Raw genomic sequence first — 23,652 nt, 5'->3', positions numbered from 1 at the left:
CCGCAAAAAAACAAAACAAAAAGAATAGGATAGTCTACATTCTTTTTTTGTACTGAGTCTGAAATCTGGTGTATGTTTTACACTTAGAGTACGTTTGAATTTTGACTAGACACATTTCAAATGCTTGATGGTTCATGTAGCTAGTGTGTATGGTGTGGAACAGAATATTAAAGTCTCTATCAGATTCAGGCTGGTAAATGATTGAGTAGATGAATTCATTCTCCATGATCCTTCTGCTCAAGCTTCCCCAGATCCTCCAGGCAGAGTTTGGGTCTCTCTCCTCCCTCCCCACAGCACTTGGGACATACTCCTCTGTGTGGAGACGAGGAAACAAGGAAAGACAAGGGGAAAATCAGATTCCCCTCTGTACTCTAGTGGGAGCACATGGCTGGTGTTTGCCATTTGATGATGAAGAAAGGATTGTGAGTTTCCATTAAAGACAGGGTTCAGTGGAGGACCATATACTAAAATGGCTTCTATGAAGCCATTAAAAATTGTCCCACGAAGTGAGAGAGTGGCATGGACATATATACACTACTAAATGTAAAATAGCTAGTGGGAAGCAGCCGCATAGCACAGGGAGATCAGCTCAGTGCTTTGTGTCCACCTAGAGGGGTGGGATAGGGAGGGTGGGAGGGAGATGCAAGAGGGAGGAGATATGGGGTTATACGTATATGTTTGGCTGATTCACTTTGTTATACAGCAGAAACTAACACACCATTGTAAAGCAATTATACTCCAATAAAGATGTTAAAAAAAAAATTGTGTCCCAGAACAAAGGTTTTTGAACTGTGTTCCTAAAGTTCCCTTCCCAGGACTTGAGGGTGGGAAAATAGTGGGGCTCTGGCCTTCCTTTCCTTCAACTGGAATTGGTTCACTTTTATCTGATTTATATACTAGTGTTCTGGGTAAAAGGCTCTTTAAAAAAAAAAGTTTTCTGCAAAAATATTTGAAAATCATTTTAAAAGCATAGTGGTAAAAATAGGTGCGGTAGACCAAAAGGCTGGATTGGTAGTCTGGGGTGACTGCATTTCCTGAGGCCTTGGTCTTGGACATGCCTGACCCTGGTTCAGCTTGCTTAGGTGGGAGAACCTGACTTGGCCTTGAGGATGTCATGGTCTGATGGGATATGGGACTGTTGCATATGAAGCTACTAGCAGAGGAGGAAAGGGCCCTCGGCTGGGCTTCAGAAGACCCAAAGTCTAGTCTTGGCTCAGCCAGACTGGCTTGTGAGACTTTAGACGAGGCCTGGCCTTTCTCTGGGTCTCAGACTCCTCCACCGGAAAGCAAGGAGTTGAACCAGATGATACTTTTGAGCTGTGACCTTCTATGATACACACTTAAAAATAATCATTAAGTAATTAAGGTTTATGCATGTAACATATTGCTCATAGTTCTTTAATACCATTTAGGTCATCTTGCTTTGTGCTCCAGTTAATTGTATCTGTGCCTAATGTCTGCCTTCTCCACTAAGTGTAAGTCATTTGAGGTGGTGTCTGGTTCATCTCTGTGTCCAACCACTGGGCCTGGCACAGGCAGGCCTTCAGTATATTGCAGAATATACTTGCCTGCAGTATATTTGCCTTCAGTATATTAGCAGAATAAAATTGCCTTAATAAAGCACTAATATGTATGGAAGCATCAGAGACCAGGTGACTTGGAGCCACTTTTATGGCACAGGCATAGGAAGGGCCAATAAGGCCAGAGGAGAAGGAGACAGGTAGACAGGTGGGGCTGTCTGCAAAGGCTTCTTGGAGGAAGAAGGTGGTGAGATGAAGAGGGTAGGAAGAGGACACAACTCCAGATGGACTGTTTCTCTCACTTGCTTTCCCTGAATAGGTGAGTTCTTGGCAGTGTACATTTGTGTTCACAAGCAGCTGAGAGAAAAGGTCACTGAGCTAGGACATTTAGAAATGAGAGAATATATGAAAGCACTTGGTAGGGGTAGAATAGAGAGATCAGAGACAGGTTCTGGAGCCAGACGGTCCAGGATTCAAATCCTGGTCGTACCACTTACATTGTGGCTTTTGACAAGTCACATGACCTCTCTTATTCATTCCTTAAACACATATTTATCGAAAACCTCTCGGCCAAGCATAGTGTCACATGCCAATGATGCAGTGGTGAAAACAAAAGCAAGCCCCTATCCTGATGTAACTAGAAAGGGAGATAAATCTTAAACAGGTAATGATACAAAAGTACAGAGTGCTATAAAAGCGTACAACAGAGGCATTTACTTTCATTTTAAAATCAGAATGACAATACTGTGTGCTTTGTGGGATTGCGAGGATTCAGTGAGATAAGCAAGCTGAGTGTCTAGCAGATTGCCCAGGGTACAATTAATAAACATTTATTTCTGCATGTACTCATGTTGTTTTCAAGTTTTTCTCCCTGATAATTCTTCCCTCTTTCTCAAGATCAAATGCTAAAGCTGACTCAGTTCCCCTGAAAGAGCAGGATGAAGACAGAGAGGGGGAGGAGAAAGGCCCTGAATTGATCTCACCCCTGCCCTGGTGTTTTCCAAACGGGTCTTCCCAGCCTGGTCCTCACTGAGCTCCAGCTCCTATGGCTCACCAGTGGCCCACAGGGTTTTCTGCTCAGTCCCAGTCCCAGCCTCTTCAAGCTAACCCTAAATCTGAGTTCTTCTTTTTCTCTCATGTGGCTCCAGGGACTCAGCCGTCTTGGTTCTCCTCTTGATCCCCTGGCCTTCCCTCTTTCAGGCTGCCTGAGCGGAAATACGAGTCTCCTGCTCATTATTCCCCTTATTGCTACTCCCAAAGATAAGCCCAATGTCTCATTTCATGAAATGAGAAGGTGATGGGTAATACAGGAGATAGCAGAAAGAACAAACAGGGGAAGTGACAAATGAAACAAAGTTCTAGAGTCGCATCCTCGGGCCAATTGTTCCTGATTCCCCCTGAGGAAATAACTGGATGGAGGGAAGGGGGACCAAGCACATGCCCAATCCTTCTGGAGGGTCCCTCCTCCCAGACAGGCAGAACAGTAGTTGTCCTGTTTGCCTCCAGGACACCTTTGCCTCTTTGAGCTTCTCCAAACTGGGTGGTACCCAGGTCATCTGGCATACTCCCTCTGGGAAATTCCTCTTTCTTCAGCCCTGGTACATTCCAGGAGCAGCTTGGTTTGCCCAGAGTCACACAGCAGAGCCACGATGTGAATCTAGGCAGTATAATTCCAGAACCCGTCCTCCTCCCCCAATCCGTATGCACAGCCTCTCTGACTGTTTTAGGCAGTTACTTGTTCCTCCTCTGTGCTCCTTCACTTGCCCCTGTACCAATTTCTCTCAAGACATTATCAACACGTTCTAATTACTCTTCATCTATATATTTCCCCGAAAAATTGAGCTCTTTGAGGGTAGGAACTGGGTTGTTACAAACAGGGGCTTGGTAGATGTTGAATGAACGAACATTGGCCGTGAGATTCTAGAACTGATTCTGGAAAGGAAGATGATTCTCTTTGTGAAGCTAGCCTGGGAAGAGTTGTTACAAGCCAAGTTTTCTCTCCTCATTCTGTACACAGCCAGACTCTTAGTGATAGCTGTACTTGCCATTTTTGGACACCAGGGAGCACCACTGATAACACAGCCTAAACTTACAGATTCCTAAACTTTTCTGAGCAGGAGATTTCGGACTCTTTTAGTACACTTCTACTGAAGATTCTCTTGAAGATTCTCTCACTTTCCAAATGAAAGCTGTTGGTAATCAGAAACCCTGTGAGAGAAAGGACAGCTAAGCTGCTGTACAGAACACTCATCGTTCATTCGTTTACTCTTACTGAGTACCATCTCTGTACTGGGTACAGTCCTATCTTGGGAGAATACAAAGATAAATGAAAAGGGGCTTCCCTGGTGGCACAGTGGTTGAGAGTCCGCCTGCCGATACAGGGGACACGGGTTCGTGCCCCGGTCCGGGAAGATCCCACATGTTGCGGAGCAGCTGGGCCCGTGAGCCATGGCCGCTGAGCCTGCGCGTCCGGAGCCTGTGCTCCACAACGGGAGAGTCCACAACAGTGAGAGGCCTGTGTACCGCAAAAAATAAATAAATAAATAAATGAAAAGAAGTCCTGGGACTTCTCTGGTGGTCCAGCGGTTAAGACTCCACGCTTCCAATGCAGGGGGTGTGGGTTTGATCCCTGGTTGGGGAACTAAGATTCCACATGATGTGCCATGGGGCCAAAAAATTAAAAAAACAGAAAAAAAAGAAATGAAGTCCTTGATAAACTCAGGAGCTAATGGGGAAGATAAATACTTATTGGATAATCATAATTCAGTTATATAAGTACTCTAAGGTACTTAGAGTAGCAGGAGACTGGAGAGACAGGGTAAGTCAGGGAAGGTGGGAAAAGAAGGGAGGTGACTTTTGAGCTGGCTCTTTTTTTTTTTTTTTGACTAATCATAACTTTTGGTTCATGCTATGCTGTCATCAGTGATCAAGGTATGGCTGATTTGTATCACTTGAACTGAGACTTGAAGGATAGGGAGGAAATCCCAGAGGAGAAAGAGAACTTGATGTGGTTGCCACTTCTTTTTAGGCTCAGTTTCCTCATCTGTAAAATGAGTATAGTCTCTGACTTATCTAGCAGAGGTTTTGTGAGAGAGAGATAAGATAATAGATGTGAAAGCTCTTGCAAATAGTAGAATAGAGGCATAAGAATTGTTAATCCGGTTTGATTTAACCAACATCTGCAGAATATCTATTAGGAGCAAGGCCCTAAGAGTGACGCAAGGGAGATATTCCTGGCACACGGTAAAGGCTTGGTGTATAGGTTTCAAAAAGACACAGAGATGAATAAAACAAAACAAAACCAAGCTCTCAATTTCCTCCTGAGACACAATGTGGTGAGGGCTTCTTGCAGAGGCTACACTTACATGAGGACCCAATCTAGGGTCTACTGAGGTGAGAGTCACAGTTTCTGATCCAGGAAGATCCACGAGGTCTCAGGATTTTCCTACCTTATAGAATATTAAAGCTGAACTGGATCAATAATCTGGTCCCTACCCATCCTATAGTTGGGGAGACTGAGATCAAGAGGGGCACTGGCTTTTCTGATGTCACATCATGATCTTGGAGGCAGAGATGAGACAAGAATGTTTCTCCTAATGTCCAGGCCATGGCTTTTGCTTCCAGACACCATTTATTTTTACTTTTATTTTTAACTGTGGTAAAATACACATAATATAAAATTTACATTTTAAGTGTATTAAGTACATTCACATTGTTTTGCAACCAGTTTCCAGAACTCTTTTCATCTTGCAAAATGGAAACCATATCCACTAAACAATTCCCTATCCTCTTCTCCCCCCAGCCCCTGGTGACCACTATCCTGCTTTCTGTCTCTATGAATTTCACTACTCTAGGAACCTTATATAAGTGGAATCATACGGTATTTGTCCTTTTGTGACCAACTTATTTCACTTAGCATAATGTCCTTGAGGTTCATTCATGTGTAGCATGGAGAATTTCCTTCCTTTTAAAGGCCGAATAATATTCCATTGCTATATATATATATATATATATATTTGTCACAGTTTGTTTATATAGTCATCCATCCGTGGACACTTACTTGGGTTGCGTTTGGCTATTGTGAAGAGTGTTGTTATGAATATGGGTGTACAGATATCTTTTTGAGACCCTGCTTTCAATTTTTTTTGGCATACGCCCAGAAGTGGAATTGTTGCAGCATATGGTAATTCTGTTTTTAGTTCCTGGAGACCATTTTAGCCTCACAGGAAATGCAGCAGGCTCTGAGAGTTTCAAGGTCTTGTTGTGAATTGGTAATAGACCCTTGCTTCCTGTCTCCAAGACCCAGGCTCTTTGTACCACATGGGTTTTGCAACCATACCCCCAAAGAACTCACATGGTAGCTAAGAGAAAGATGCACTTGAGTATAAAGGAGGTTGTATTAAGCATGATTTATTTTTCTTTTTTCTTGTGTGTTCTCTTTGACAAATGAGTACACAGGCAGGTGGGTTGGCTTAGGCAGAAATTATAAACTTGTAGTCTGAGTGATCAATTTATGCTATAGATGTAGGGCTATATCATTTTTAAAGGGCTATATCTTTTTTTTTTCTGTTTTGATTTTTTTTTTTTTTTTCAGATGGCCTAGCTGCTCCCTTCTGGCTGTGGACTGATACGAACCCACTGTTTTGATTTTTTTAAATTTATTTTTTTGGCTTCTCTGGTGGCGCAGTGGTTGAGAATCTGCCTGCTAATGCAGGGGACACGGGTTCGAGCCCTGGTCTGGGAGAATCCCACATGCCGCGGAGCAATTAGGCCCGTGAGCCACAACTACTGAGCCTGCGCATCTGGAGCCTGTGCTCCGCAACAAGAGAGGCCGCGATAGTGAGAGGCCTGCACACCGCGATGAAGAGAGGCCCCCGCTTGCCACAACTAGAGAAAGCCCTCGCACAGAAACGAAGATGCAACACAGCAAAAATAGATAAATTAATTAATAAAAACTCTTACCCCCAACATCAAAAAAAATTTATTTTTAAAATTTAATTTTTATTTTATATTGGGGTATAGCTGATTTACAATGTTGTGTTAGTTTTAGGTGTACAGCAAAGTGGTTCAGTTATACATATACATATATCCATTATTTTTCAGATTCTTTCCCCATATAGGTTATTACAGAATATTGAGCTCCCTGTGCTATACAGTAGGTCTGTGTTGATAAAGGGGCTACATCATTTAAAAGTCCAGATTCCCATCTTCTCTTAAAGATGATCCAGCAATACTGAGTTCACCTTCTTGCCTGCTTACCAGTGTGCCCCAGTCCCTACCACTCCCTATTACTCGCACCTACTTCTCTCAATAATATTAGCTATTTTCCCATTTTCCATTTGAATTTCAGACTCCTGGTTCCGAGTATAGGTCTAGTAGAACCTAGATCAGGGGCTCATCTTCTGTTAGGGCCAATTTCCCAGCAACACAGTTGTTACTCAATAAATATTTGCATGATCAAATGAATTAACTCATGTCAACCAGCTTTTATTGAGCACTTACGATGTACAGGGCCTATGGCTGGATGGCCATTTCCCAGAGATGAATAAGGCACAGCCCCTGACCTCTGAAAAGTCACAATCCTATGGGGCGGGGGAAGGCAGATATGACTATGGTCCAATTGTGGACCTGAGGTGGCAGTCAGAGTAGGATTTTCTGAGAAGATCTTGAACTGCATCTGGAAGAATGAGAGGCCAGCCATACGAGGGAGTTGATGGGGAGGCCAGGAGGGGAGACAGTTTCAGGTAGAAGCAACAGCCGATACAAGGGCCGGGAGGTGGCTGATGTTCCATGTGTTTGAGAAACTTAAAGAAGGCCAGTGCGACTGAAGTTTAATAAGAGAGTGGGAAGAGTGGTAGTAGATGACGTCAGACGTGTGTTTTTATATCGACAGCCTAACCCTTAAGCCAGGCAGCTATTGGGCAAATCCGTGTTCCTGGTCTTCAGAAGCCTTGCTCAGAACAGGTAGCTGGCTTAGCACTATCAGAGTGGGGACGGGGCCTAATCCCTTCCTCTGCCTCAGGTGCCAAGGACAGGGTAGGGCACAGAGCAGGTTTCAGTAAAGATTTGCTGACAGCACACTTGAGAACAGGAAGTGCAGGCTCTGTTGAAGGAGGCCCAGGCTCAACTCCCTCTTTATGGGGGCACTCATTCTCAAGTCGCTAACACCCCCAAGCCACACAGAGAGCTGGGAGAGTGAGATGCAGGGAGGAACCAGCCACAGGCCCTACCCGCAAAAACCTCAGAGGGGAGGGTATTTGGAGAGGGGGTTAGGAAAACGGGCTGTGAGAGTTAAGGGAGGGCATCCGACTTAGCTTGGATGAGGCGGGGAGGGGGCGTCAGGTAGGCAGATGGGGTCATTTAGCCAAGACTTACGGTATGTGTAGGGCAATTTTACCTACAGTGGTTTGGACGCTTCGTGTATTTTCTGGCATCATTTCCTCGGAAACCACTAGCAGGCCCTAATGGGCCTCCCCCGGGGCGGGTCCTAGCTCTATTCCTCAATCCTCTGCAAAGGGGCAGGGCCTCCCAACGAGCTCGGGCCCTGTTCGCAGCGCCCAGATTTGCCCGCCAGGGGCCGCTGCACACGGGTGACGAAGCGCGAGGGTTCCTAAGCTGCAGAGAGGCGGAAGCGGATTGGTTGCAAGGCGCGGCGGGGAGGGCGGAGCCTGGGATACCGGCCTGGAGTGGGGGGCTGGCAATGGGTCCCCCGGCCGAACCGGGCTGGGCAGTTGTCGCCTCAGGCAGCCCCGGGCGGCAGTCGTGGTACCGAGGGTCTTTGCCCTGACCAGCTCTAGAGCTTGGGCGAGTGGAGCAGCACCGAGGCCCGGAGATCGGGCAGGGCAGCTACTGTCATCGTCGCTGCCGCCGCAGGCCTGGGTTACCTGAGCGACTGCGTGTCAGGGGCCCGCCCGCTCGTTCGCGGGCTGTTAGTGCGGGAGGGGCTCTCGTGGGGGAAAGGGAGGCCGGGACCCGACCCTTGGCTGGGGAGAGGGGTCCTGGCGGAGACTAGAGCGGGCCGAGAGCCGGGAGAGCCCTCCGGGGTCTGAGGGTGCCGGGCGGCTGTCTCTAACAGGTTATTCCGGGGTAAGCCGGGCGCTGGGGCGGGCTCGGGCTTCGCTGGGGGCCGGGCGGCGCGGGGCGGGCCTGCGGGAGAGCACGCCCCCGCCCGCCCCGGGCCCGCCCCGCGCCTCCCGCCCGCTCGCCGGGGAGCCTCTGTCCCGGGCCTGGCCCGTGCGCGTCCGCCTGCTGAACCTGGGCACCGCCGGCCGCCTGGGCACGGGACTGGGCGGGAGCACTGACCTCGGCCTAGGAGGCCTGGGATCCCCGAGCCGCCTGCGCCAGCGGGGGCCTGGAAGTCGCACGCCCTTCCCGAACCTGTGCCCCTCGCCGATTCTCGGCGGTGCGAGGCCAGGTGCCCCCCTCTTTCCCTCCCTTCTTTCCCTCCCCCACTCCGGTGCCCGCTGGAGGTCCCGCCCGCCCGCCCCCTCCGGCAGGGGTGTAGCCGGCTGCGGAGCTGACACCGGCTCCGCGGCCACCCTGTCTAAACTCTCCGGAAGCGGCCCGAGCCGACCGGGTACTCAGGCCGTCGCAGCTCCGGCGGACCCACTGTTGGACCCGAGGCGCCGGCCCTCCTCCCGCGCCCAAACTTGGAGCACTTGACCTTTGGCTGTCTGAGGAGGCAGACTCACGGGTGGCTGGACAGCTGCGGCACCTCGAGGGCATCTTGCCTGGGGTTCCAGGACCGTCAGCTGCACTCCCGGGCTCCCAGCTTTGCCTCTGGGATCCTGAGGAGTCTACATCAGGCGCATGTTGACTGAGACCTGGAGTCATGGATGTGTGCGCCCGTCTTGCCCTGTGGCTCCTCTGGGGGCTTCTCCTGCATCACGGCCAGAGCCTCAGCCAAAGCCACAGCGAGAAGACGACGGGAACCGGCTCGGGGGCCAGTTCTGAGGAGTCCACTGTAGCAGGTAAGGCCTTGGCCACGGACAAGAACTGAGTTGCCCAAGTGGGGAAGTCGAACCCTAGGTTTATACACCTGCGATTGATGGCAGACCCACACATGGCACTGCCTGTTCTTAGTAGTCCAAAGAGTTCTTTCCCTTCTAATGTCTTTGTCTCTCTTGAACAACTTTCCTCATCCCTCCTCAGGATATCTTTTGTTGGCAGTGAAAAGAGCTTTGCTTTTGGGGCACCTTGGCCTTTCAGATCAGCAAGTCAAGACCCCTTCTCATGACTACTTGTCTGGACTGATGCCCTGGGCAGATGATAAGTCTGTTGCTCTTGGCCAGTTTCAGCACTTGGCAGCACAGGGGAGGCTGAGGCTACTTGGGTTGGGTAGGAAGAGTCAGGACTGGGCCAACTCTATTACTCTCTAACTTAGTGTCGAGGTGTGCCTTTCTATTCCAATGAGCGTGGGGACCCTATTCTCTCCCTTCCCTTAGGTAATCTGCTGTCTTCTAGCTGTGCCCATTTGAAATATCAAGGCAGTTCCTTAGATGGAATCCTATTTACCACCAGGGAGTTAAATGGCCTTTTGTTGATATGGGCATGATGTAATTCCTGGGACCACTTGTTGACTTATTCTGTTTCTTCTGACTGATGAGGGTAGGAATTGTACAATATTTTTGATCTGTCCTGGTTTTTCCTATGCACTTATGGAGGCTTGTCAAACAGTAGGAGCCCTGGTATTGTTGCAGAAGAAAGAGCACTTTTAAAATGCAGTTGTTTTACACAAGGCTTAGAGGTATTCAGTTTTTTATCCCTGTTTCTCTCACCCGGTCACTGTGATCTGCCCAAAGTAGTGAGATGCAGAATGAGGAGAGTTTATAGCTGGGTTCTTTCTACGGCGGGGCAAGCTCAAGTGAGGGGACGCCTCAGTGAATACCTGTTGATACAAGGAGGAAAAGGAAGCGTAAATCGTGGTGGCCAGGAAGTTTCATGGATGGATCCAGAGGCTGGCTTTGGTGCTAGACCCTTTCTTAGGAAACCCCCTTTTAAATTCCTTGACTGGGCTGGGTGTGACTGCAGGTACCCCAAGGGTTGGCTTCCAAGTGAGGCCAGGGTTGCCCTATGTACAAGCATGGCACCTAGGCTGTTGCTTTGAAGATAGGTCCTTCTTGCATATTAATCCTGTTTCTCCATACAGTGTCTCCTTGGCCCCTGAACCCTAGCTCAAAGCTTGGCTCTCATTGGGCTATGAAGGCAGATGTAGGTCAAACTGTGCAGAAGACCTGAGGAGCATCTCTGCTGTCCCAGTGACATCCCTGTTTGTAACTGATAATATGTCCTTTTTTCACCCTAAAATATGAGTGCCTGACATAAAATGAATTTTCTTTTGGGGGGGAGGAAGTTCTTTATTTTAGACACAGTGCTAAAAGAGATGAAGTTTTGAATTTAGGCATTAGCTAGCTGTCAGGAAGATTTGTGTGTTTGTACATGCCATAGGTAAGAGGCACTCCAGCATCCCTCGTAAGCAGCCCCTGGCTTGAGCTTATGGAGACAGCCCTCCACACAACATATTTTAGAGGCTTGGCTGTGTTGATTATACTACTTAGGCTTCTCTTTTGGTCTTTTCTTCCTCTCAGTTCAGAAATTAGTTTCTATTGTCACAGTAATATTGAAGCCCAGGGAGGAAATCTCAGAGACCCTAGGTGCTGGGAATAACTATAGTTTGTGGTAACCTGGAGGCCCCAGCACTGTTGTTCTGGTAGGTTATCACCTTGGGCCTGTCTGAGACTTTGACTCAGATAAGAACTCATTTTTGCAAAGAGGTGGACTGGGCTCATGGACGGGGCTCTTCTAAAGGATTTGGTGAGGAGCTGTCTACACAGCCAGGAACTCTTGTAGCCTTTCCAGTCCCTCTGTATCCTCAGAACACAGGAGTTTTACTTACCCTTAAAGCTTCCACTTTTCTAAATCAGATTCAACATATCTAGTCAATTTGTATGTTCTCTAAAGTTTGTATTTTACACAGCTGTTTTTCCCATAGTCTCGCAATTGCTCTATTAGAATGCAGGGCAGGTGGTATTATCCCCGTTTTTATTGTTGAAGAAATTGAGTCCTATGCTCAGTTTTCTGATTTTTTTTTAAAAGATTTTTTTGATGTGGACCATTTTTAAAGTCTTTATTGAATTTGTTACAATATTACTTCTGTTTATGTTTTGGTTTTTTGGCTGCAAGGCATGTGGGATCTTAGCTCCCTGACCAGGGATTGAACCTGCACCCTCTGCATTGGAAGACAAAGTCTTAACTACTGGACCACCAAGGAAGTCTCACGTTTTCTGATTCTTAAGTCCTAGACTTCTTCTGTCTTCTCAGGCCCTGCCCTGTTAAAGGAGCACTAGGTAAGGCCAAGAGAATGTTACTTTCCTCTTGGTGAGTTAGTTAGGCAGCCCCTGGTGACTCTGTAGCAGAGATCCAAAAAAAGGCTGTCTTTTTCTCCTCTGGAGGGTCTTCTGCAGGGGCCAGAAAATTGCATTTTTTCTCTTGTTGGATGTACATGGCTATCTTAAAGGTCTGCCCCTCCAGGGAAGGCAGGTGCTCTGCTAGAAGGCCTTCTCATTGGGAGAGGCCATTCCTGTCACCTTCTGGCTCTTTGATACCTGTATACCCAGTTGTGCTAAGTTACTTTCTCAGTAAAGATCTGTGCTTGACTGTGCTGCTCTGAAGCCTGCACTTCTGAAACTGCCTGGAATTGATGCTTGGAACCTCCCTTAGACTCTGGACTCATTGCCTCCAGAAACTCAAAATGTTTCCTGCAGAATGTGTGTGAGGGGTCCCACGTGAGTCTGGAGTTGTGACTGCCAGTGTTGGTTGAGGACCTCTACTCAGGAACTGTGGTTCTACTCAGTATAACTAGAACTGGGCTTTGGAGGATAGGCCTCTAGGCAGTTTATGGAGTGCAGGTTGGCTTCTCAATTCACCCCTAATGGAGTGGGAGGCCAGAGTCTTGCCTGCCCACCCAGCTAGTTGCTGCTGCCTCCAAGGCTATAAATGGCCTGGCCATCTTGGTGGCTACGCTAATTTTAGCTGAGGGTGGTTCCCGGAACTGGATTGGAGCCAAGGGCAGGTGGGTGCAGCTTGGCTGAGGCTAATATTGGGGGATGGGCAGAGGGTCACACTAATCCTGGGGCAGCTAGGACATCGTCTGCACCCACACCTCAGCTTTGACAATCATCCTTAACCAGGTTAATTTATTCAGCAAACATTGAACAGTGTCAGCTCACGTGCTGTGTATTCAGCATATATTTGAGTGCCTGCTCTGGGCCAGGCACTGTGTTTGGTGTTGGGAATTAAAGGATGAACAAAACAGACATGTTCTCTGCCCTCATGGAGTTTACAGTCTAGTGGGGAGATAGAAAATAAATACATAAATAAATATAGTGTCTTGTAATTTTTGTGGAAGAAAACATAAACAGAGTACTGTGATGGAGAACGGGAAGAGGACAGAGATCCAGCTGAAGTAGGAACCCAGTGCCTAGCAAGACATTAATAACATCAGTAACATCAACAATAATAGCAACTGACATTTTTTAGTGCCTACTGTGTGGCAGGCACTATTCCAAACATTTTATTCTTTTTAATTCTTACAGCCATCCTGTGTGCTTGGTATTATCCCTGTTTTATAAGTGAGGAACTGAAATCATAGAGAGGTCAAGTAAATTACCCAAGGTTATACAGATAGTAGGGAATAGAGCCAGAATTTGAACCCAGGCAGTCTGACTCTTCTCCCCACCTCCACCTCAGCCACTAGGTTATACACTCTTCCAGAACTTTGTGATAAGCGCTGTAGTAGAGGTATGATATATACATACAAAAGGCTGTGGGAAGCCCAGAGGAGCAAGTGACTAACCCTGCCTGGGAGAGCTGGGGGAGGCTTCTCAGTTTCCTCCATAATTTTTCTCAGATCTTGGGGAGATAAAAAGTGGTTGCCTAATTCAAAAGTTAAGAGGTGGAAACATCAGTTAGTTCAACTTATTTATTTTTACATATGAGGAAACTGATGTCCAGAGAGGCGTCACATAGAAATTCCACAATGGGTTATTAGTAGAACTAGACTAAGACATTTGAGTCAGGGACCCTGGCGTAGTCAGTTATTCAATCCACAAGTCTGTAATGAGTGCTTACTGCTTGCTTTGTACTATGGAAGGAATTTAGGGCTACCAAAGAAGTCTAGTTTGGGGGTGGGGGTGGGGATATATATTTAGAGACTATTAAATACAACATAATGCACAGGCTTAATGAAGCACAAAACCAAGCAGGGTAGACAGTGTAGGCTAAGGATTACAAGAGCTCTGCGTGGGCTGAGCTAGGCTAAGGTGGCTGGGGAGGGCTTCCTGGAAGGAGGGGTTGTGCGGAGGCATAAGAGAACGGGGTGGGGAGTGGTCTGACTTGGGGATTGTTGGAGGGAAGGGGGCATTGTAGAGGTCTGGATCACCAGTGTGAGCACATGGGGTCTCACTGGCGGCTGAACAATAACTGGGCAGAGTTGCTTCACAGTTGGCCAACTACCTCGCATGAGGGCTGGTAGACAGGAAGACTGCAGTCACGTGTGGTCTGTGGCAGGTCTCATAACTACTGTAATTTTGAAGTAATGATGATTATGAATAATATTTGGAGATATCTATACCAATGTAATGTGACATGAAAATGTCTGTACTTTCTGTTGGTGACAAAATCATAGGTAGTGCTAATAATATTATGGTTGGTTATTATGTATGATTGAAGGAAATGCTAACTTTCAGTAAGAGAATGTTGAAAATAAAGATGTAATTTCTTTCCCATCCAAATTCACCCCCCCCCAATTCTTCTCATGGGCTCCTTAGGAATGTGGAGCCATCATGCTAAGAACTCCTGTTCTCTGACAAGGAAGGGATGAGGTCCTGATGGGAGGGTTTCCTAGGTCTTCACAGGACTTGAGTTTGAGCCCCAGGGGCCCCCTCATTTCCTGCTGAGTGGCTTTGAGATACAGTGCTGAGTGACTTCATGGGCATGCTGTGGTATACTGCTTTCTGTGAGAAATGATTCTCCAGGAAACCCAGCAGTTCTGGCTGTCAAAGTTTTTGGGAGAGAGAAAGATACCAAACTGGGTCTCCAACAGAGCTTTCTTTTTTTGTTACTGCTGATCAAAAAAAAATTATGAACTATTAAGTTATACAACAAGTATAAAGAATAATACATTGAATACGCCTGTGCCCATAACACAGTGTAAGAAATCAAGTAATAACAATACAGAGCTTTCTTTATTACCCCCTGGATACTTTGTATAAATTTCTAATTTAACACATAGCACACTGTACATATATTTGCTCACTTACAAGTGTAAGCTCTTTGTGGAAGAAAGGAGGAGGGGTTGTATTTTATTTATCTCTGTTTTTATTGTGCCCAGCCTAAAATTTCTGTTAAAGTTTGTTGGAAAAGCTGAAATCAGGGCCTGTTTGAATGGATCATATTTTCTCTCTTCCTTTCATACCTTCTCATATATCTTGGTAGACATTCTGGGCTTTTCAGCAACCCTTCATGGTGTTGCTCACCCAGGGCACTTTGTATTTTCATCCAAGTCCAGATCTGTTTATCCCTTTTCAATGTATTATTTTATTTTATTTTATTTATTTATTTTTTAAATTTTTAATTTTTTTTGCGGTACGTGGGCCTCTCACTGTTGTGGCCTCTCCCGTTGCGGAGCACAGGCTCCGGATGCGCAGGCTCAGCAGCCATGGCTCACGGGCCCAGCCGCTCCGTAGCATGTGGGATCTTCCCGGACCAGGGCACAAACCCGTGTCCCCTGCATCGGCAGGCGGACTCAACCACTGCACCACCAGGGAAGCCTGTATTATTTTATCTTATCCTCAACTTTGGAAGTAGGTATACCTGTTTTTATTATTATGCCCATTTTTTTTGACCATGCCACGTGACATGCAGGATCTTACTTCCCCAAGCAGGGATTGAACCCCTGCGCCGTGCAGTGGAAGCATGGAGTCCTAACCACTGGACCACCAGGGAATTCCCATTATGCCCATTTTAAAGATGAAGAATTCGTAGCTGAGAAATTTGTGTTCTTTGTCACATAACTAAAAAGTGGCAGGATCAGAACCATAACTCTGGGGATCTGTGTATCAAGCCCTTGTTGTTTTTATCAAAACACAGTACCTGTCAGTGTGTCCCTCACCAATCTGGCATGCAGAGCCTTAGCCTCAATGGTCTGGCCATAGCTGTGCTAACAAAGGTGTTTGAGTAGTCTTGTCACCTATCACAAAGTGCTGCTCTGGAGGATGATGGTGTCTATAATCTTACCAATCATGCTACCCTGTTGGAGTTACCTGTGTATGTGCCGGCCTTCCTTGATAAAAACTCCTCAAGGGTTAGGACAGGAAGCTCCTAGCACAAGCCTTGGCACATGGTATACTTTACATACTGTAGAGTTTGTAAAACTGAATTGAAGGGGATTTATTGTCTGGTTCTTTTTCAACTGTAGTTTACTAGGTTGGAAGTTGAAGAAGTTTTACTTCGAAAGGGTTAGGTAAAGTCAAAGAAATAAGCTTCACTTATTTAGAAAGTTCATTGTTTTAGAATTTCTCATTTTTTGGGAATTCCCTGGTGGTCCAGTGATTAGGACTCTTGTGCTTTCACTGCTGGGGTCCAGGTTCGATCCCTGGTCGGGGAACTAAGATCCTGCAAGCCATGTGGTGAGGCAAAATAAACAAACAAACAAAAAATAGAATTTCTTGTTTTTTGCTTTTGTTAAAAAAGTCATCCAGATCAGTTTGAGTCCAAAGGCCTCATTTTGCTTGGAAGAAGTTTGTCTAGGATTGTAAAGAAACCAGACTCTTATTGTTGCAGGCCTTAGCATGAGAATGCGGTTGGTAATAGCTGGGAAACTGTCTAGTTCCACAAAAGACCTATGTATAGCGGGGAGGAGAGAGTTGGGAAATGAGTGGGTGGGGCTGGGTAGAAGCTCAGATGAGATGATTGGCTTTGGTTGGCAAAAGGGTCTCAGTTGGCCACAGCCAGCAGACATAAATATCTGGACTTAGGGGAGCTTCAGAGTTCCAGCTTTTTTTCTTACTGTCTGTGGACCTTGTAGAGGGTAAGTCACTTTACCTCTCTCAGCCTTAGTTTTTTCATTTGTAGAAAGAGCATAACCTTAATGAATAGATTTGTAGTGAGGATCAAATGAGATAACTTATGTGGTGAAAGGGCTTTATAAACTCTAAAGTACTACACAATTAGGGATAGTGCGGTCCTCACAACCTCTGCTTTTATGGGCCTGGAAAAGCCTCAGTCAGAATCTGAGTGTCTTCTTACGGTGGCGCCTCTCTAATGGAAGTTGCTTCTCTGAACCTGCTGTAGTGCCATTGTTTTACTTCAGGTGTACCCACCAGACTTATATGAACCCTGGGTGTGGCCAAATTAGGATTTTACTCAAAGCTTACTCTAGGCCATAGGGAAGCTGTTGATAAAGTCTGGGTGCTAGTATTTCACCTTATTTCCGGCCTATATCCCCTTCCTTTTGCTGGGTGTAACCACTTCCCTAGCCCCACCTGCAGACTTGAAACGGCTGACCAGATGGGCCTAGTCCCTACCTGTATTGGTACATAACAAATTATCCTTAAATGCAGAGGCTTAAAATAGTAAACATTTATTATTTTCAGTTTCTGTGGGTTAGGAATCTGGGTGCTGCTTAGCTGGGTGCCTCTGGCTCAAGGTCTCTCATAAGGTTGTAGTCAAGCTGTTGGGCTGGGACTGAAGGGTCAACTGCGGGGAGAGTATTTACTTTCAAGCTCATTTATGTGGTTGTTGGTAGGCCTTGGCCCTTTGCCACATGGGCCTCTGCACTGGGCTGCCTCATGACCTGACAGTTGGCTTCCCCCAGGACAAGTGATCCAAGAGGAAGTGCCCAAGATGAGAGCTGCAATCTTTTTATTGCCTAATCTTGCAATTGATGTGCCACAACTTCTGCCATATTCTATTTGTTAGAAACAAGTCAAGGTGAAGAGATTATACAATGGCATGAATACCAGGAGGGTAGGGATCACTGGGGGCCATCATAGAGGATGCCTGTGACATCATTCTAGGGCCGTGATCTTGGGAACAATGGGTGCTGAGTCCTCTTAGTTTTCCTCTGACTTCCTTTGCTTGCCTCCTAGAGTCTTGTGGTGTCTTTGGTATTATGTCCTTTTGATTCATGCATGACCGCATTGCTTTGACATGTAGAGTTGACATGGCCCTTCCACCTGTATTCCTCCCCTGTTTTAAACCCAATTCTAAACTAGATTTTTATCCTAGGTTCTAGTCGTGCCTCCCAACTCCTTGTTTCGTACCTTTAGTTCTGGAGCACATTGTACAGCCACTGACCTTGGAGGCTTTACTGCCCCAACTTGCCTTCTGAGAGCTAGACTTATAAGTGGCATTGAACTGGGACTTACACATTGACAGCTGAAAAACTTACTCTGACCTTTAGGGCTGTTGATGTTGGGTGCTATCACATCCTAGTGTGTCAAAGTTGGAAGGACTTTTAAGTACCATCTCAACTAAACTCCTCAATCTACATATGACAGGAACAAATTTGCCCAAGGTCTCAATTGGGGCCAGAATCTAATTTTGTCTGATTATTATTCACATGCTGTTCCCACTCTGTTGTGGAGCTTCTTTACCCTAACACAGCCAGTTTGGGTTGTTAGGGGGTCTGAGACCCATACAGAGGAAAACCAGAAAGCAGTTCACAATATTGTATTGTGTTCACAGAAATTGTGCTGGGCAGAACTGGGGGGGTATGCAAAGTCAGTGCTGCTTCTGAGGATCTTCCCTGCCCAGCCAGGGAGCTTTTATATGATGCGCAGAAAAAGAAGCCCAGTGATATCTGTGGCGTATGGTGACTAATATCTGCATTCTGTACTCCCCTGGCAATCTCAATTCAAGCAAGGAGAGATCTGTTTGTTTTGATGTACAGAGCAGATTTCCCGAAGGAGGTGGGTCAGAGTGTCGTACTGCATATCTCACCATTGTTTGGCTCAGCTGGTTGCTTTATGTATAGATTTGGGGCCTCCACAGGCAGGGTAAATGTATCTAAAGCCCTGTGGGGTTACTTGTGGCCACCTAGAAAGTGCCAAGGGGGAGCTTTCTGGGCACTGAGAATTTGACAAAGCCTTGCCTGTGTTGGCACAACTTGCTAAGGCAGGCGAGACTTGAGTAGGGATGGCTATGGCCCTGTCATGTTGATCAGAGTGGAGCAGATTTATTTCAGTGAGAGACCTGCAAGGAAAAACCTGAAATGAGCCAACAGCACTGTACTTTTGTTTTCTGCTGGGGAGCTTGGAATAGAGACGGTGTAAGCCCTAAAATCCCTCTATGGGTGGTAGTTTCCTTCCTGACCCAGGGTCCCGGCCCCAGACCACTTTGCCCACTTCATCTTCCTCGGTTCCCCTCTCTACATTTTGGCCCAGCCAGGCTTTTTTCTTTGTCCTGGTCTGCAGAGCACACCTTATACTGCTTCTCTTTTGCCTTTACTTATGAATGCCATTTTACTGCCTCCCAGAATGTCCTCCCCTCTCCTCCTTCCTTCCTACCTAACCTCTGAGTCCTCTGTGAAGTGATCCCTGACACTAATGCTAGCCACAAACTCCCTCTCATTTCCAAACTCCGGTAGCACTTGCTATCTACAATACTCTCTGTGCCCTTCACACCCTACTTATGCCTCTTAAAGCAAGAGATAGCCTGATGTGGGAATCAAGAGCACTGGGCACTGACTTGAGTCCTTACTGACAGTATGATCCAAACTACAGTTTCCTTACTTGAAAATGGGATTAAAACTTGTATGAAATAGCTTTTAAAGCCTTTTTTTTTTTTGCATATTTTCCTCTCTCTTGAAGGCAAGAGCCATGTCTATCTTTTCTGACCATAGCACCCGTCCTTAGTATCTATCACAGTACGGGTCACAGGGTATGTGCCCAATAGATATTTGCTGAATAAATGGATGAATAACAACGAGTTGATCTTTGGATTGAGTAGTCATGGAGGGAGAGTGCCAAGTGACGAGCTTGGACAAGAGTGCCCTGAGATTAGGGGTAGAGTTCACGTGGGGGATTTCTGAGGTGTTCTGTGGGCACTCACTATTTTTCTGCTGCCTGGTACTTCATCCCTGTTTACTGAGTACCTCCTGAAGCTGCGCTCAGCGACAGTTACCAGTCGCACTGGGGGATGGTTCGGCCCTTGACTCTGGCTGGCCTTTTCTGTTTGCCGTCGCACTGGCTGTCCTGAGCAGGTGGCTGTAGTAGGAGTGGAGCAGGGCTGTGCTCCTGGAGGCCTGAGATGAGGCTTGTGGGCGGGGCTTCCTTGGCTCCTGCTGCTGCTTGGCTTTGGCTCCATGGACCCCCTGGGTTTACCACAGGGCAAATGTGAGGCAGCTGAAGGAACAGAACTACTTTCCTTAGCCTGGCTTGTGGGATGGAGAAGGGAGCCTTCGTTCATGCTGGGCTTTGCAGCAGGGAGGTAGGATAGCCCAGTGAAGATCACTGGTGTTTTAAAGGTTATCTCCGATTCTGCGAACTCCCTGGGCCTCAGAGAACTCCAGCCTGAGCAGACATCACACCAGCTTTCCTTCAAGGCATTGGGGAGGGGCCTCTAGGGGAACTTGGTAAAGGAGGCAGAGGCATAAAAGAGTCAGCTGTGCTGTCAGCATGGCCCCGCTGGGCCAAACCTGTCCCTTTTCCTGTTAGCCATTTTACAGAGCTCCTGGCTGCCTTGTGTTGAATGTTGGCCTAAGTAATGACCAGAAATCTCACTGGCAGGCAGGCAGGCAGGCAGGCAGGCAGGCTTCCAAGTCTCATGTGCCTCTGATTTTCTCCAGTGAGATTCAGTAGCTCTGCTCCTGATTGGCTCTCTGGGTCATCTCAGGGCTTGTAGGAAGCTCTTGGAGCTCTCATCACTACAGTGTGTACATTAAAGCAAATGTGTTTGTGTTTTCCAAGTTCCTAGAGCCAGCATCTGGAATGTAGGGACCAGGGGAGCTGGGTGCCTTTCAGGTGTAACACATACACCGGTTAGAAAGCAGCTTCTGTGTGTGTGTGTACCTGGGTACTCAGACTTGTGGAGGTCTTATTTCAAGAAACGTTTGCCGACAAGGGCAAAGTTCACTGAAACTCATATTGTGTATTGCTAAAGAGATAAGTATGTAATTGAGACAACTCAAATAACTTCAATGATAAGAATGATGATGAGGGGCTTCCCTGGTGGCGCAGTGGTTGAGAATCTGCCTGCTAATGCAGGGGACACGGGTTCGAGCCCTGGTCTGGGAAGATCCCACATGCCATGGAGCAACTAGGCCCATGAGCCACAACTACTGAGCCTGCGCGTCTGGAGCCTGTGCTCCGCAACAACAGAGGTTGCGACAGTGAGAGACCCATGCACCGCAATGAGGAGTGGCCCCCGCTTGCCACAACTAGAGAAAGCCCTCTCACAGAAACAAAGACCCAACACAGCCCAAAATAAATACATATTAAAAAAAAAAGAATGATGATGATAACTGCTATTTATTGAGCACCTGTTATCGTCTAGGCCCTGGGCTATGTGCTTTACAGTTGTATAACAACACTTAAAGGTGGATATTTTTCTCATTTTATAGATGGGGAAACTGTAACTCTGAGAATTTAAGTAATTTTCCCAAGGTGACTAAGCCAGGATTTGAATTTAGGTTTATCTGACCCAAAGGCCAATGTTGTTTCTATTCTTGTTTAATAACTGTGGAAAGGAAGGAAACAGCTATATGAATTTAAGTAGAGATGTGTGTTTGGATTGAAAAGTGTACAATTTATCAGACTGTTAGTGGCATTAGTTTGTTCTATTGCCTAAGTGGCCTGGAATAAACTGGGATTGGAATTTGTAGGGGATGGGGGAGGGAATGAGAAAGTGTATCCACTTAATAAATTCTGAATGGGAGTATCACACTGGTGAAGTGTATAGCTACAGAGTGCTGTGTGTTCAGTTTGTATCCTCCAAAAACAGCATTATGGTTGAGCTCTTGTGGATATAAGCTTTGGGATAGGGTCTGTATCTATGTACTGTTTACCTCTTCAGCTAACATTTAACATGTATGTTATACCTTGCCCGGTAGAAGGATTGAATATAATAGGGAAGTTAAGATGTGTACGAACATTTTTCCTTATCATAATAAGAGCTCCTATTTATTGAGCACATATTCTATACCAGGACTGGGTTAGATACTTTCACATACGTAATCTTGTTTAATCCTCACAACGGGTTTCCCATTTTACAGTTTATCGTGCAAGGCAATCTAGTTTCAGTGCCCTATGAATAATACCTGTGATCCTATTGCAAAATGGGATCACCTCTGCCTGGAGAGATCAGGGAAGCTTTATGGAGGAGGTAGCAGCTTAGTAGGTCTTCAGGTACTTCAGGCAGAAATACAAGGTTTCCTCTGGCTGGGAAGCATTCCAGCCAAAGGAAATGTCATGAATAAAGGCATGGAGTGAGACAAAGTGAAGAGTCTTTAGGGGACATTGGTTAGTCCAGGTTGGCTAGAGAGTGGCATCTATGAAGGAGAGTATGATAAAATAAGGCAAAAAAAGATTAATTGAGGAAAGATAATGGAGGGCCTCAGTGTTTGGCTAAAGAGTTCAGACTTTGCTGTGTAGGCAGTAAGTAGTCCTTGCAGGTTTTGAGCAGGGGAGAGACTTGACCTGAGTTTTGCTTTAGGCAGATTAATCTCACAGAACATGCACAATGCATTGGTGGGATGAGGTTGGAGGCAGGGAGTCTAGATAGGAGACTTTGCAATTGTTCATGAGCAGAGAGGTGTGTACTATGGAGGCAGAATCAGTAGGACTCAGTGTTTAAGTGTAGGGAGGGAAGGAAAGAGGCAAAGATGTAGCCATGTTTTGCCTGTGGGTAATGAGGTGCCTGGTGGTGCCAGTAACAGAAAATATATGGCAGTCTGAAGGAGGGGGCCAGTGCTAGGCTGTGATGACTAGGGGGGTAGTTGACTTTTTTTGACGTGCTAGGCAAGGGCTACACTTCACAGTACTCTAGGAACCAAAGAATTGTCTTCTCTCTACGCTTGTTTTACATCACTTCATTTTACAGATGAATTTTCTGATGCCCAAAGATGTGAAGGGATTTGCCAAAGGTCATACAAGAACTGCTTGGTGGATTCCAAGTCTGAGAATACAGGTCTCTTGTTTTTAGCTATTAAGCTTCCTTACAAAGCTGGGCCTTCACTGCAGGAAAATCAGAGACTCTTGCAGATAGGAATACCTGGGTTCAACTCCAGGCTTTGCCATTTTCCATTTGTGACATCTTTGTTTTTTTCATTTTTTTTAATATATAAATTTACTTATTTTATTTATTTTTGGCTGCCTTGGGTCTTTGTTGCTGTGTGTGCATGGGTTTTCTCTAGTTGCGGTGAGCAGGGTCTACTCTTCGTTGCGGTGTGCGGGCTTCTCATTGTGGTGGCTTCCCTTGTTGTGGAGCACGGGCTCTAGGCGTGCGGGCTTCAGTAGTTGTGGCTCGCGGGCTCAGTAGTTGTGGCTCGTGGGCTCAGTAGTTGTGGCTCATGGGCTCAGTAGTTGTAGCACACGGGCTTCGTTGTTCCGCGGCATGTGGGATCTTCCCGGACCAGGGCTCGAACCTGTGTCCCCTGCATTGGCAGGTGGATTCTTAACCACTGCGCCACCAGGGAAGCCCCATTTGTGACATCTTGAACAGGTTGCTTTTTTTCTCTGAGCCTTAGTTTCCAAATTTGCAATAAAAGGAATATTAACCTCATGGAGGCAATGGAAGATAAGGCACTTTGTGAAACCTTCAAGTGCTATGTGAGGGTGTTATTCCAGGATTTTGGCATGGGTTGGAGCCATATATACAGTGATTATTTTGGCTGAGTGAGAGCTGACAAACTCACAGTTTCTCAGGGAAGGTCTTCTTTCACTTTAGGCTTCCTAGGCTACTCACTCACCTGCAGTTGGGGCTTTCAGGTATGGGAACATGCTGAGTTTTCCACAGTCACACATCTCTAATTTTCTAGTGTGAAATGGAGTTGCAGAAGGAACACTAAGCCATCATACCCTGTCAGGAGTTCTTGGCCTGAGAGAAGATTATTACTATCCCTTTTCCCCAGGGT

At 46.5% G+C, this 23,652-nt stretch overlaps 1 protein-coding gene across 6 annotated transcripts in view; it reads left to right on the top strand.

Moving 5' to 3' along the window:
- The first annotated feature begins 9,000 nt into the window (after window positions 1-9,000).
- The window catches only part of STIM1 (stromal interaction molecule 1), a 198,834-nt gene continuing 184,182 nt past the window's right edge, over window positions 9,001-23,652 (top strand). For 4 of the 6 annotated variants that reach the window (XM_060159866.1, XM_060159861.1, XM_060159864.1 and 1 more), the window contains exon 1: window positions 9,001-9,490. In XM_060159866.1, the coding sequence (XP_060015849.1) occupies window positions 9,352-9,490 (139 nt within the window). In that variant the 5' untranslated portion in view covers window positions 9,001-9,351. The remainder of the gene's footprint in view (window positions 9,491-23,652) is intronic. The other 2 variants (XM_060159862.1, XM_060159863.1) reach the window with 2 other exon arrangements.

This window comes from Lagenorhynchus albirostris, chromosome 9 (assembly GCF_949774975.1).
Source record: "Lagenorhynchus albirostris chromosome 9, mLagAlb1.1, whole genome shotgun sequence".
Classification (NCBI taxonomy): Eukaryota; Metazoa; Chordata; class Mammalia; order Artiodactyla; family Delphinidae; genus Lagenorhynchus; species Lagenorhynchus albirostris.
This window is presented reverse-complemented; position numbering and strand designations above follow the sequence as displayed.